This window comes from Manis javanica, chromosome 13 (assembly GCF_040802235.1).
Source record: "Manis javanica isolate MJ-LG chromosome 13, MJ_LKY, whole genome shotgun sequence".
NCBI classification, from domain to species: domain Eukaryota; kingdom Metazoa; phylum Chordata; class Mammalia; order Pholidota; family Manidae; genus Manis; species Manis javanica.
This window is the reverse complement of record NC_133168.1, coordinates 45349899-45365907: the sequence shown is the minus strand read 5'-3', so window position 1 is coordinate 45365907 and position 16009 is coordinate 45349899. Positions and strand designations below refer to the sequence as shown.

At 38.4% G+C, this 16009-nt stretch overlaps 1 protein-coding gene across 4 annotated transcripts in view; it reads right to left on the bottom strand.

Annotated features, from left to right (window-relative positions):
- Window positions 1-16009, bottom strand: part of RNF217 (ring finger protein 217) — a 156261-nt gene that overhangs the window by 44299 nt on the left and 95953 nt on the right. For all 4 annotated transcript variants that reach the window (XM_036993725.2, XM_036993730.2, XM_036993738.2 and 1 more), the window contains one exon: window positions 10211-10444. In XM_036993725.2, the coding sequence (XP_036849620.1) occupies window positions 10211-10444 (234 nt within the window). The remainder of the gene's footprint in view (window positions 1-10210; window positions 10445-16009) is intronic.

The following is a 16009-nucleotide window of genomic DNA, read 5'->3' as shown; positions in this document are numbered from 1 at the left end:
ACATGCAGGCTGCTGCCCTTAAATCCACTTTTCTGTTGGACAGCCAATGTCCCAGGCATTTCATTGCTCTTTTGACCAATGGCTTCATTCACTTTATAAAACGAAAGCCACTTCTTCAATGAAATGCTTCTTCAGATGAAAACCACACTGGTAAACAAACAGCTATGCCAGTATTGGCTATCAAGCATCATCTAAAAAGATGGATACTCCTGATTTGTATTAATCCAAGGGAGATTAATCACAAAAATAACACAAAGAATCCTGTTAGAAATATACCAGCATGCTGGGCCTGTGGCCTATACCCAGCAAACTATCAGAAAGATGTCTTTGTATTTTCACTATGTGGAGCTATGTGTACATTTGTTGAAAATATTTGTCTTTCACTTGACATAGAAGATTTGTCATTTGATTTGTCTTTCTTTATTTTGTATGTTTATAATAGAATGCCAATAAATTCTATTTCTCACACATACCCCAAGGATCTCTGACTCAAGGATCTCTGACCAAGTGCTGAGCTATCACATCTAATGCAGACAATTAGAAATGTGTGATTCTCCTAAGGTATTGGGGTGATAAAGAACCTGATACTTGGTGTCCATATCAGGGCCTCTGGCTCCTAATCTCCCATAATGAATGGCTAAGCCTTACTGAGAGCCTACTGCCAAGCCTTACCAATACCACAGACTTGGCGGCAAACTGTGGAAAGGTTTTTCAGCAAGCTCTCAAGTGAAGGTGTAATTTAAATTCAGACCCTATCTTGTAAAAGTCAGCAGATCCCTATCTTGTAAAAGTTAAATCTGAAGTTTTCTGGATGGATTTACTTGCTGATTTCTCTATGGGAGACTCTTCCCTCACTGTTTACATGGTTGACTTCCAACATCTAGATCTCAGCCCAAATGCCTGTCAACACTTGATTACTTGCATGATACTCCTGTCTCTCACTGGTAACTATCGCTTTGCTGTGGATTAAAATAATAAAAGGACTAACAGCCAACCAAGTCCAGTGACCTGTTATTCAGACACTACCCCTGAATTGTTTCAGTACTGACTTTTTTTTGTCTGAAGGTGCTTTATTCATTCTGACCTTACCGTATTTAAAATCGGCCTTACATAAAACACATACAGACAGCATCACCACATCTTCCTCCTCTTTTCAACTTGTTCCTCTGCATTAAATGCCACCTCATAACTACAAATGCCCGCACAGAGTGCCTGCTTGCGGAGAAAGTATATTCGCACAGAGATCACCATCTTGTATCCTGGCTGCTCAGTGTGGTTGGAGGAGCAACAATATCATCATTGCCTGGGAGCTTGCTGGAAGCATAGAACTCATGTCACACCCCAGCCCTACTGAAACGAAGTCTGTATTTTCACAAGGTTCCCAGGTGCTCTCTATCCTGGGACCCCCACTTCCCTGGCCACAGCTGGTTACACCAGGGATGAGTCCCTGCGATAAACACGCATCGCCTGGCTGGCAAGCAGCCTCTGCGGTGGCTGGTGTGAGCTTTATGCAGCAGGTGGCTCAAGGTCTATGGAGACTCACCGAGACAGACTTCCTCTCCTGAGGGATGTGGGGACACACACACACTCTCTTCCCCTTGCTATGGAGGCATGACCAGAGGAAAGCTGAGTGACCAAGTGCAGGTCACTGGAGAAGGGACAACAGGTAGTCACATCTGGACAGACCAAACAAGGGCTCCCATGCTACAGAGGCCCAGTTCTCCGAGAGGCCTGCCTGGGTGGCTGCCAACACTGCTGTCCTGACCTTCCTACTTCCTCTGGAGCCACACAGTAAGCTTATCCCCTGAGATGGCTTGCGAGAGAGAACATCTCTGCCTCCTGTAATCGGAGAAGGTTCAATCTGCCTACTGCAATTTTAAATGCTACTTGCTGAAGGTGTCTTTCCTTCTCTCCCAACCAGATTCAGGAACTTTCTTGTAGAACTCACATTAGACATGCATACGTCTAATCTCCCTAATGGCCTACAAGTGCACTGAGGTCCAAGGCTGTCTGGCATATGGTAGGTGCACAAAGTAGTTAAGTTATTTGTAAAATGAATTATTTTGCACACAGCAAGTATTATATATTGGCTAACATTAAATGAATTCAAAGAAAACAAATATATCTCATCTATGACCAGTGGCTGAGATAGTTATTATTACTCCTTAGATTACCAGATGATGTTTACTAAATATTTTACCACATGACATTTTGCAGAGCATCTTGATTAACATGCAAACTCTTCTACAAGAGGCAGGGATGCTAGTATTTCAAGAATAAAGTTATCAGAGTTAGGAACCTTGATGAACTTATCCCAGAATGCATGAAAGATAAAAGAACTTTATACTACATTTTTGACTTTTGAATTCCCTTAGTTTTTCCAGAAACCTGGGCTAAATGACACTCGGATGACAAGTTAAACCAAACTACATGCTGCAAGCTAATGGTATAATCCACAAAATAAAAAACAGAGTTCAAAACAAAAAACTAACAGATAAGTCTTTTCTGGCCTATATTCTATACACTCCTATGTACATAATTATTTTAAATAAATCACAGAATCATTCTTATTCAACTCAAAATATCAAATAACATCTATATGTAAATGAAGCATCACAAATAGCAGCTAACACATTTTTCCAACTTCAGGTTAAGACAAAATATTCAATAATGAAAAATATTCATCAATTCATTTGCCCATTCAACAAATATTTATTGATCACCTTTAAGTAGCAGGTCCTGACTATACTGATTTTAGATACATAAAAAAATGAAAATACTTATCTTCAATAAATTTAATTGGAAGCAGATATAAACCCAAGAGCTATAAAGCCATGTGAGAACTGCTGGAGTAGAAGAAGCTCAAACAAGTGGGTGCCTTGGAAAAGGTGCTTCCAGGAAAGCTGGAAGGGTAGTGTTCAGAGAGAATGTGGCATTGAAAGGTGAGTGGACTGTCACTGGAGCAAGTGATGGGACAACGCTGCAGGCGGAGGACCCAGCTGGGCCTCTGGAGGTGGAGGAGCACATAGTGCACTGGAGAAACAGCAAGTGTTCAAGGGAAGCCTGAACGGAAATGTCACTTTAGCTGGCTCAACCCTAAGCCCTACTGAAGTGGCCAATAAACAGGGTCCAATTAGTCTCAGATTAATGTTCTTATACTTCTGATGTTTCTATCAAAATACACCGTGGTCCAGAAGCTCCGTATATGAAACACGTAAAACTTCCGGCTGTCAGACTAGGGTGTGTCCTAAAGAAATGGATCACTGTAAATAATAGGGATATCTTGCAATTAAAAAAAGTTTTGTAACAACTTATGATGGTTTTCTTGAAGAGGAGATTGTTAAGAAGTGCAGGTATTATACAGAGGAGAAAAGAAGTCTGATACATGACTTCAAATACTTTTGGGGTAGCACTGTCTGCTCCCTTAAAAGATCAGATCCTAAAGCAAGAGTGCCAGTGGAGGGAAATTCTTCACATAGGAAAACATGGCTTGACTCTTACCTTGATTCTTATTCCCTGAGATTCTACCTCCTAGTTGGGGAATCTCTCCCTGAATGTAGTGCCAGTAACACATGGGCTTTATGAGGCACTGTTCCCTGAACACAGTCTAAATGTGGCCATGTGACCCTTCCCTTAATTTCTCACAGTATAGTTGAAACTAGGCAGGAAAATGAAAGAGAAATTCTCCTAAAGGTTGTGGACCAAATGAGGACAGAAATTCAGAGAGTAATACATGACAAGATAACTTATATGGAGATACAGTGGTTATTCATATAAATAACCTTACCAGTCTCCTTCACATTGGTTTCCAGGCTCTTTTCACATTGGTTTCAGGCTCTTTTCACATATGCGAGACACAATTTATTACATAAAATATTCACTTCAATACTAGCTTTTATTTTTCACTGAGCAGGCTCTTCCAGGGCAGCAGGTTAGAAGTTGGGAATAGGGGTTTGTCCTTTGAAGAGTCCTCTCTCCCTAATTTGAGAATCACTGTTTCATACTAATCCATCTTACTTCTACTGCCTGGCAACACCATTAAGCATTTACAGATTCTTTCTAAACCTAGAAAGCAAGGCCCAGAGAAGTAATCTGTCTATTTCTTGTGTGAGGACCTACCTCTTCGTAGGTGAATATAAATGGTACTGGAAGGTTCTGCCTTTATTTGTGTAGCTTTAACTCACTTGCCAGAGCAGTACGGCATCATCCTGTTTCAACAGGTCACCCTATTCTAAACACAACAAAATAAGGCTAATATCTCACAGATCTACCCACATAAAGCAGCAGAAGGGGCATCTAATTTCATAGCACATATGAGGAAATGGGACTATTCTCCATGGTCAAGGGGTGGAAGCAGGAGAAAGATAGAGCTCAACCTGAAGATAACAATGAATTATTTCAAAATGAAAGGGAATGATTTAAAAGCACCAGGTTCCTTAATAACTGAAGTGTTCAATCAGTGTCTAATGGCCACCTGGCAGGCATTTTGTAGAGAGCATTTATTCACATATAGACTGCTGCATTAGGTTCCCTTGTAGACCTGAGAGTGTAAATATGGCAAGATGGGAATACCGAGTATGGTAGGTGAGAGAGGCACAGTTCTTACATCTTCCAGCCTATTTTACAATGAATGTCAGACTTGGCTTCCTCTTATTCACTCTTCAGCAGGTCAGCAGAGAAATGGTTCTTCAACTTGTCTCTTGGGCTGAAGATCCAAGGGATGACACAATGAAGTGGGAAAAAAAAACAGTCCTCAATTCCACTGCAGGTCAATGTATCATTGCTGTGAGCCTAGATTATTACAATTATTATAGTTCTTCTAAGGTCAGATGTAGGCTAAAATAGTAAATGAATTCCAAGATTTGGTTTTGGATGTTAGAAATTCAAGCACAAATAAACACTGTATAAAGTATTGTGGCTAATTTATGCATCAAGAAAGTAAACAAAAAGCAACTTTAGCACAGCACCTCATTAGTAACTAGAGGGAGAAATGCACCCTAATAAAAGTTAGCAGGCCTGTATCATAGTCTAGTGCTAAACATTTTTTCAAAGGTAACACATATAACACACACTTGGTTTAAGCTGGCTTCTTTAAAACAGGATAGATGACTTCTTCTTTACCTCCCTCACAAACCTATGCTAGCAACAATCATTCAAAAAACCACACTTGTTTTCTATCGGCTTCTGACATCAATGATGCACTAATGTCAAGAGAAATCACTCTGCATCATAAACTTAACTGATCTTGCTTGGCTGATGCACAATCTGATTCTCAGTTTGTGAACACTGTCAACTTAAAGTGATGGTGGCAGGGAAAAATCGAAGAGCAAAGCAGCAAGCTGACTACACTTCCACAGGAAGGCTTTAATCATTTTTATACAGGGCAAAAGATTCCCAAATCATCCTTATTAGAAGGAAGCTTAGGCATTTTATTTATTTACTTGTTTGCTTATGAAAACTGTTTATTGGAAGTACAACTGAAGAGGTGCAGCTGAGATTTGAGCAAAGGATTGGCAGGCCCCCAGAGGCAGAAATAGTGAGAGGCCATTGCTACCCCTAGGGTCACAGAGACAAGGGAGGAAAGAAGTTTCTGGAACCCAGTGAGAGTTAGAAACATGGGGGAGGGACCGCCCAGAGGGAAACTACCATCACAGAAGAACGCAGCTCCTGTATGAGCTTTACACTGAAGTAGGAGGAGAGGAAGAAGTAATGCTTCTACTATTCTCTCCTTCCATCCTCCTATCTCATGCCAGTACCAACCCTTGGCTGAGCCCAGATAGAAATCAAGATGGTAAGGGAATATGGAGAAGCAGTCCAAAGAGACGACCTTCTGGTACTGGACAGGTCAGAGAGAGGGGTGAATAATAGATATTCTTTCTATTCTTAACTCCTCCCTCCCCTTCCCAGTCACTCAGTGTTGCTCATTCTACAGCCCTTGCCTAATGATGATAGCGAGCACAATAATTCCTTATACGTCTTGAGCACTATGGATGGTCAGGCATGTGCTGCGCACTTTCTATGTGTGATCTCGTTTAATCCTTCCTGCACTCCGATGACAGGTCATATTACTAACCCCAGTAAAAGATGTGGAAACTGTACTCAAGGCTACAGAGCTACTATGTGGCAGGCTCAGAGTTTAAATCCAGCAGGAAGCCGGGGCTCTGACCTACTTTTTCCAGCTTGGCAAATTCAACATTTTAAGGCTTTAGTATAATGAGATTACTCTCATTAATTTAATTTAATGAGATTACTCTTCATTTAATGAAGCCTATCCAATTTCTCCTGTCCTTTCTTTTCCTATTCTCTCCCCATTTCCACCCACATTTATTACAATACACTTTGTTATTTTGCACTGGGCCATGTATTAGCTCCTTCAACAAATATATTTTGAGAGCCTGCTTTAACAGACAGAGTGCTTGGTGGATGGTATCATCAGTAAATAAGCCTGGACCTGGCCTTCTACAGACCAGTGGGAGAGGCTTTAAACAGTCAACCACACGGTACACCATAAAACCCTAGGTGGTAACTGCTGTGAGGAAAATCTTCAGGTGCTCATCCTATGTCTATCTCCAGGTATCACATGAACTCCACTAAAGCCACAACACTGACATCTCTATTTTCCTATCACTCACTGGTTCCCTGTGTTCATATGTAGTCGGAGTTGTACTAATAAATTACAGAATCTGTTGAGGTTAGAAGTTAGATTCCCAATTGGAAATTGAAATCAACCTGTAGAAAGAGAATGGTCAACCTTTTTGGCCTCATGACTATTTCAGTGACAGGAAGACAAATATTATGAATGAGAAAGACTGGATTTGATCAAAGGCAAGGTTGTCTCAGTATAAAAATATACTTTTTCTACTTGATATAGTATGAATTTGATGGAGTTCAGAACATAATGAAAAGCTCTATTTACTCAAACTTTTGCCAGAAGGAAGATGTTGAGTGAGGGCTTGCAAGGATAAACTGGCACTAAAGAGTTCTTGTTACTGCTTGTTCATACTGTTTACCCCTTTTCCATCTGCTGAATACAAAACATTTAACAAGTGGTATTTACAAAAGCGTATTCAAATGAAATCCCCAAATATTATATTTTAAATCTCAAATTTCATTTGAGATGCACTCACAAGTGTTTGCTATCAAATAGCTATAATATTTTGAAGTAATTTTAACTTTCTATGTTAAGTACTTTTGAATTGACAGTAGCCATAACAAATGCTTAAAGAGTGGCATTTTCAATATACTGTAACTCAATGACTCTAAAAGGATAATACTGAATTATAATATTGAATAAGGGTTTTATCAACAGATAGAAAACCTACTTTAGGCTGTAAACATTATTATGAAGAGATTTTAAGTTGCTTAGACATGTTAGACATTAGTAGTAACCTCTTTTCTTTGTTTCCTTATGATTCCATTTATTGCATTCTAGTACTTGAATCCACCACTCTTAAAGGTATGATAAACTACACTAATTTAAAAGTGGTTTCTGTTATTCAGGAAACTGCATTTAAAAAAATAAAGCAAACCTTAAAAATATCCATTGGTTCACTGCAAAGAACAAAGATCTTAATCTCCATTTCAGGTGGTATAGTGTAATCATCAAGTGGTTGGAATATCCGTATCTGTGATCTCCTTAAGCATAACATCCAGACAGGTGTGGGCATGGAAATCACGTAGTAATGTAATGTAAGAGCTTGGAGTTTAATGATGGGGCTTACAAAATAGTAAAAATCAATGCTTCAGGAATTGTTTGAATTATTCCCTAGAACTTTGTACAATATAGAACAGGGGGATTATGTAGCTTCTCTGCTAAGATCTCTTCTACAAGAGTAAAAAGAGTAACAACAATCATTCCCAAATTATTTGGTAGCTTTATTTTTCTTGAAAGATGCCTAATATTTTCACTTACTATTGAGATTTTCAACCCTCATCCATTTTCAAGGATTTTAACTGCCTCATGATCACCATTTGTTTTGTACTGAATTCCTCCTCTCACCAAAGCAAATTTCTTTCTTATTTGCTCATAGAAAGTATAAAACAGAGTTTACTAGATTTGAGACCTTGATCCATTTGTTCTCTACTTGTCTTCTTTCCTACAACCCAACTGATAGACACTGGAGGAATCCTGACACTGAGGAAAGTTATCAGAGTGCCCTTGCTTTACTCAGAATTAAACAAATAGAGGATCATACATTTTTCAACTTTTCCCTATTTTGCTCTTAATACATGTGCATTGTGATACATTATGCTCATCACAACATGTTTTGGTGATCTGGGATGAAATAAGACCTATCACATTTTACTGTTGCTATAATTGCACCTTATATTACTCATTTTTTTACTCATTTCATAAGAACAATATATTTAAAAAATCATTTCTACTTTGATTCAATTATGTAAACATGTTTTAATTGCCAAAGTCCAAAACAGTGTAGTCTTTTTTATACATATTATATATATATTAATTATATAAATACATAATATACACAAATTATATAACTCTAAACATAATTTAGAAAAAATCAAATATCCTAAGTTATGGAATAACAAGTTCTTCTAAAACTAGTAATTTCTGATGACATCAATAACAGATAATTGAAATAAAAATAACTTAAAACAGTAAGAATATATGGAGTCAAATGAAAGTATTCTATTGCTTTGAGGACAGAGGTAAAATCATAGGGAGGTTATTATTTTAGTTGTACAATTGTGTAACCTTAAAAATGCACCTTTTAGACAGTAAAAAAGTATTTTTTCTGATTCATATGCCTTAAAGAGACTAGCCTGCACAAAAACGGAAAATAAAAAAATTAACTAAGGGAGTCAAGCAGTTTCAAAGGCCGATTAATTGCTCAGTAAGAGGTTTTGACTAACTTACTCTAGCTCATCACTGCAACTGTGCAGGGAAATACTTGCTGAATTCCATCCCCCCAAAGCTGCAGAATGAATAACATAGTGACCACTGCTTCCAAGGCACAGGCAGAAACTTACCTTAAATGGAGATGACTTCAAACAGCCTTTGAAACCACTCCATCCTGCCATTCTGCTGTAATGACAAGGATGAAAACTACTGCCACAAGCCTCATCGTTTTCTGCTTCATTTACCACAAAGGTTCCCAATTTTACCGCTTATTAGTCACCTAGTAAGGCTCAAAAATTTGCAAGATGACTGTTCTGGGGTGGGCCTGGAGCACTGGTGTGTCTAAAAGATCTTCAGGGGATTCTAAGGCATAATCAGAGCTGGGAACCAATGCTTTACTCCCTCCTGGGTTTTCCTGCCTTCAGTCTTGCCCTCCTATTGCATCCTCTGTTAATGCTGCCAGTAGGCCCTTTCTGTAATGCACACAGACTCAAATTCAAACTGAGCACAGCATAAAAGACTAGACATGATCTGCTATTAAATACCTGCCTGGCTGCCTCTTCCCTCCTTTTTCCCCACTTGCTCTACCAACATGCCTGCCTCGGCCTCTGGGTCTGAGCACTTACTCATCCCCTGCTCTGAAATGCTCTCTCCTGTTCACCTGTTTATTTGCCTGGGGACCGCATCTTCTCTGTGAAGCCTCTCCTGACATTCTAGCCCATATTCCTCTTCTGTGTTCTCAAAGCACAAGCATACTGGGTTTCATGGTTTTGTTTGTTTTTGGACTACTCATATTGAAGTCATTTAAGAACATATGTTTCTCTCACCTTGATTAGATATTTTTGGAACAAGGACTATGCCACATTGTCCTCTCTGTCCCCAAATTTATTACACTGCCTAACATCCACTGGTATTTTGAATTTGCTGCATAAATGAATGAATAGCATTTTATACTGTTTTCACTTATTATATAGACAGAGCCAGAGGAATCTCACATTGGGTCCACTGGAAAAAATCAAGCTTATACAAAAATTAAAAAAAAATTCTTAGTATTAATTTAATATTTAGTAATCATAATGACAAATACCTTAAAGATAAGCCTTTCAATTAAGGTATTAGATCAATTTTAAACATGGTTAAAGTCAAAGAAAAGCTTTAGTTAAATCTTCAATAGTGCTCTCTTATCATCAACCTCCCCAAACCACAATTTTCAGAATTGTAGCCAATATACACTCACCTGAGATTCTGGTAAGGCAAGGAAGCCCACTGAATGCCCAGCACAAGCCGGCCTAATCGGCTGCTCCCATCATGGGACATCTAACCCACAGCTCTGGTGAACATACTTACTTTGTATTTGCTTTCTGATCTGGAAGGGGTGGGAATATGTCCTTTTTTCTTGAAGGTTGTAAAGTGCTTGCACTGAGGACATGGCTTGGTGCTGGAATCAATGCGGCCAAGTTCCAAGAAGTACTTATACTTGATGGAATCTTCATGTGTTAAGTTATAGATAACCGTTGTTTCTTCCAGGAATTCAAAACATTCTGTGATAGGGCATTTGATTTCTACTTGGCCAAGTTGTACCTGTGTGAAAGAGCAGGCAGGAGAGAAAAAACAAAACAAAACAAGCATTGGTTATTAAGTTTCCCTTCTTCTTTTCATACAGTACTGCTTATGTCATGATTACTGTAAAAAATTATCTGTCATTTTTCATAATTCCCAACATAATAAATGGCAATCACTTTGGTACCTCCGTTAGGCAGTACCAAATAATTACTAACTATGTAATACTTCCAAAATGATCTATAGTGTGTTTAAGCATTCTCATCTTTATATTTCTGAACTTAAGTGGACCTAAGCCACAGGCTCACCAAAGCAAATTATCATCCCATCATTCAGGAAACTGCAGGGTGAATAAGCATTCAGACAATGTGCCAACTAAGGGTACAGCTGGGATGGAAAAGTATTTTAGATTTTTAACCTCAGCTCTGAAGTTAGGGCAAATTTAACCTCTTTAAAAGGACAAAAAAAAAAGATTTTGACAGTGTATGTGTGTATATACATATATACACTCACCTGAGACTCTGGTCTCACACACACATACACACACACACACACACACACACACAAACATACAGTTCTTAGGTTATCAGAATTACAGGAACCAGTAAGAAAATTAAACCAATCACAGTGGTGTAAAAAATATCCCATGTGAGGTTTGGTGACTACTGAGGCAATTTATAAAATGAGTTTCTTCAATGGACCACAGAGTTAGATTAGGAAACAGAAGGATACACTGGAATGCTACAGTCAGCATCGGCATGGGAGTCTAGTTACGGCTACCATTACAGACTACAGTATAAGGCCAAAGTACTAAGTGTGGAGAAAACCAAATTTTAAAAGATGAATAAAATAAACTGTTTTGAAATAAGCAGTACCAAAAATAAGGAGTGAACAAGAGTTCTTTATATTCATGGCATCACCCCCTCTTTTTGCTGTTAAAATGTGGCAAAGGACGATAGTGAAGAGAGCTCCGAATAACAAATGTTAAACCGTTTCTTTCTCACTTGGGTGAACTTGACATTCCGAGAACACAAAACACGTTGATCTTAATAAGAGAAGCCCATTGTGAAGACAAAGAGGAATGTGGCAAAGTTATAGGGCCTAGGAAAAGAAAAACATCACCACAAAGCAATTAAAAAAAAACCCTAAGCTCATAGTAACTTTTCTTTTAACTTTGCTGTTTCTCTGGCACAGACTCGAGGAAAGGTTATTAAGAAGCTATAGGCTGAAGAATCATGACCATGACATATTTAATACCAGTAAAGGACAGGGGCCAGACTGATAATGAAATGAAAGAGTCTGGCTTCGGATAAAACTCCTTAGTAGTACTGACCTGTTGAAAGAGTCAACTGCTGCATAATTTTATGCTACTATTGTGCAAACCATGGTTCAGAGAGGTTTTCCAAATATTAGCCCCAAGAAATTTTTTCTGCTTTTTTTGATGAGTCTGCTTCTAGTTACAATGAGATTTTTTGACTTTTAAAACATTTTGTTCTATTAAGAGTATTTTATTTTAAAAATTGTAATAAAATATACATAACAGAATTTATCATTTTAGTCATTACACTTAAAAGTGTACAGTTCTGTGGCATTAAGTGCATTCATGTTGTTATGCAACTATCACTGCCATCCTTCTCCAGAATGAATTCTCTCTTTTATATTGAATAGTTGACATACACCATTACATTAATTTCAGGTATACCACACAGTGATCTGACATTATGAAATGATCACCACAATAAGTGGAGTCACCTTCTGTCACCATACAAAGTTATTACAATATTATTTGTTATATTCCCTATGCTGTGTATTATATCCCTGTGTGTTATTTATTTTATAACTGGAAGTTTGTACCCCTTAATGACCTTCACCTGTTTTGCCCATCCTCTTTTTCCCCCTCCCATCTGGCAACCAACAGTTTGTCCTCTGTATTTATGAAGCTGTTTCTTGTTTGTTTGTTCATTTGTTTTTTAGATTCCACATATAAGTGAAATTATATGGTATTTGCATTTTTCTCTCTAATTTCACTTAGCATAATATCCTCTAAGTCCATCCATGTTGTCCCAAATGACAAGATTTTGTTCTTTTTTAAGGCTGACTATATTTGCACCACATATAGTCTAGTGTATATGTATGTACCACATCTATTTTGCCCATTCATCTGTTGATGGACACTTATGTAGCTTCCATATCTTGGCTATTGTAAATAATGCTGCAGTGAAGAAAGGAGTGCATGTGTCTTTACAGATTAGCATCTTGTTTTCTTCGGGTAAATACCTAGAGGTGGAATTACTGGATCACATGGTATTTCTATTTTTAATTTCTTAAGGAATCTCCATACTGTTTTCCATAGTGGCTGCACCAATTTACAATCCCATCACCGGTACATGAGGGTTCATGTTTCTCCAAATCCTCACCAATACTTTTATTTCCTGTCTCTTTAGGACTAACCACTCTGACTGGTATGAAGTGACATCTCATTGTGGCTTTGATTTGCATTTTAGTGCTGTTGAGCATCTTTTCCTGTGCCTGTTGCCCACCTGTATGTCTTCTTTGGAAAAATGTTTATTCCAGTCCATCCATTTTTAATTGGATTATTTGTTTTTGGTGTTGAGTTGTAAGAATCAGATTTTATTATTTCACCTGTTAGTATTACACTTCTATCATTATCACCCTTGTTAGTTATTATCACACTTGTTATTATAACCTAAATTATGTTTCATAATAAATTATTTTCAATTATAGCTCAAGACAGAAGTCCTCAGATTTTTAAGAGACAAAAACCACATGTGACATTTTAAGAAATTGGCTTCATGAAATGGGCAAAACACTTTAAAAATTAATAATTGCTTCTTCTCTTAACATCCTGTGGACATTTATCAAGTCTGAGTCTGAGCAAGGTACTGAGTTAGGCTGAAGGTTTGCAAGGGCCTGTCACTGCAGGGTAATTACGATACCAAGTGGTGAATACATCTGATAGGTAAGTACAGACTTTCAGGTTAGGATCTGGGGGAGGCCTGGTAACCTCACACCTGAGAGGTTCAGAAGAGGGTTTGGGACAAAGCTTTCAAGCAAGATCTTAAGAGTAGGAGGACTCAGCCAGACAAGAGTGAAAGTCTCTCAAGTAGACACAAGATACAACACAGGCAAAGGCCTGGAGCACTGTAAGGAAGCACGCACTATATAAAATCACACTACAGCAAGGATACTCACATTTTCCCCCCATCCCAACTGATCAAATGCATGCTATCCTAAGGTACAGGCAACCTAATTTAAAGCTGGAGTCCTTAGAGGGACAGAAAGACAAGCAGTTAGACTGAACCACAATGTATGAGTATGGGAAGATATGGCTGTACAGAGGAACTGAGAGCAGTCTGAAGGCAGAGTGTGAAGCTATCTAGGAGCTTCTGTTTTCCATATGCGAAAGATAACTTCTTTCCATGTCACTGAGAAGACACTCAGGCGAGCAATCTCAAGTGACTCTTGTTTATTGGGGACCAATATACTATAGAGGGTAGAAGCCAGAATTGTTTACACCCAGGTCAGCGTTTTAGTCTGGCCTCCCTCACCTATATTTATTTTAATTATATAAATAATAACAATGGAGGCAGTCATTTCACAGTCATGCAGAAATGTTCATGTCTTTTAAAAGTGGAATGTAGTTTGGGAACCAAAACAATCAAGGCAGCTCAAGGGAGCAGGTTGTCTTGTCACTCCTCCAGCAGTGGGTGTTCACGTCCACACCACACTGGGATACCTACCATCTTACATCCGACCAAGTACGTTGACTTCTTCTTCAGTGTTTCTCCAATCTGCCTGAGATCTACTCCATTTCTGTAGAACATACAATTTCCTTATACTTTCATCCTCTTGGCATTTGGCCTGTTCCATATCTCCTCTTCTTTCTGAAAGGTCCAAAATTCCTACCCCACTACACTAAGCTAAATTATCTCTTATTTTAATAAAGTAGCAAGATGAGCATATTCCCTCATCTTCCCACTACCAACTCTCCCAATCTATGTCTGTCCCATCTTCCCTCCTTTTACAGTATAGGGCCTTAATCTACTTCCAGGACAACCACATGAGTCTCTTGAAGTGTTTGCTGAGAGTTCAAGTTTTCTGGCCCACTCAAGACCTGTAAAATTTGAATCATTGCTGGTAAGCTAGTAACTGGCAGTTTGGAATGATTACTCATACAATCATTTGAATTACTCATACTTCATAGTAACACTGTCCCCTTTACCTTTTTCTTAATAAAATGTTACTCATGACCTATGAACTCTTGGCTGTTACATGTCTATCTTTGATTAAGCAGAGTGAATTCATTTATTTACTCAACAAGGTAGTATTTCATCAACTCCAGGATGCATTTTTTCAACAATTTAATATCTCAATAGTCAAGGTTGTCTTACAATCAATAGTCTTTAGCCTCGGGCTATAGTTTAATTTGCAGTGTTTTTATTTTCTTGATAGCACATAATATAATACCGCTTCCTACAATTGATCACATCTTAGATTTCAATGAAATGTGATTTTTATAGGTTAGGCACTGTGATGGACCCTGGAGAGATGAGCAGGGAGAGAGACACACAGACAGACAGGGAGCTTCTATTGGAGGATATTGAGGAAATGTATGATAAACAAGCAAAAAACCAGGCAGGTTGTAATCAGTCATGTGGGAGCTACACATCAGGAAAGGTATCTCTGAAGAGGTGACAACTTGAACTGAGAATAAAAGGGCCTGTCATGCAGAGAACTTGGGGAAGAGGCTGCAGGCAAAAGAAATAAGGACAATGGTCCTAGGGCACATGATGCCTGACGGATCTGCATTCAGTGAATGGAACACATACTAACTGAACCAGAAGACAGAGGCCTTGTCAGCTGTGATAAGCACTGTAGTCTACGTTTCATGTGAATCACTAACTGGTTTTATAAGGGGGCGTGACATAACCTGCTTTACATAAAAAATAAAACAAAACAAAACCATTCAGGCTTTTCCTGGAGAATGGACTGCAAAAGACACAAGCGGAGAATGGGAGAATAGGACCCTCGGTTGTACCTGTCCCTATTACCAGTGGCATCTGACCATTGTACATGTCATCAGTAGATGACAGATAGTCGAATTTGAGAAGCAGCAGATAACCAGATATGGGGTGCATTCTGGTGGTGGAACCAGGCCAGTTTGAGGATGGGCCAGCAGTGGAGGATGAAGTAAAGGAAGGTATGTAACATGGTGATTCTACATTTATGGCTTGAATAACCTAATGATGGATGGATGCTACTTACTGAGAAGTTTTTAATAAAATATAGTTTACATAGATATGTGATATTTGCTACAAATGATTCACTGTAGATTATACTAGCAAGAATAAAGATTATTAATTCATCCAAAAAGCATATGCTGAACTCCTACAATACTACAGGTAAAGGAGACAAAGGTCCAGAAAGGAGCTTAAGCCATGAATTCTACCTTCACAGGACTTCAGGATTCAGCAATTAGATTTGGATTGAGAGGGTCTACTAGCAATTTGGGGTAGTACAGTACTAATTCACTTTATGTTTTACACAATTAAAAAATTTTTTTTC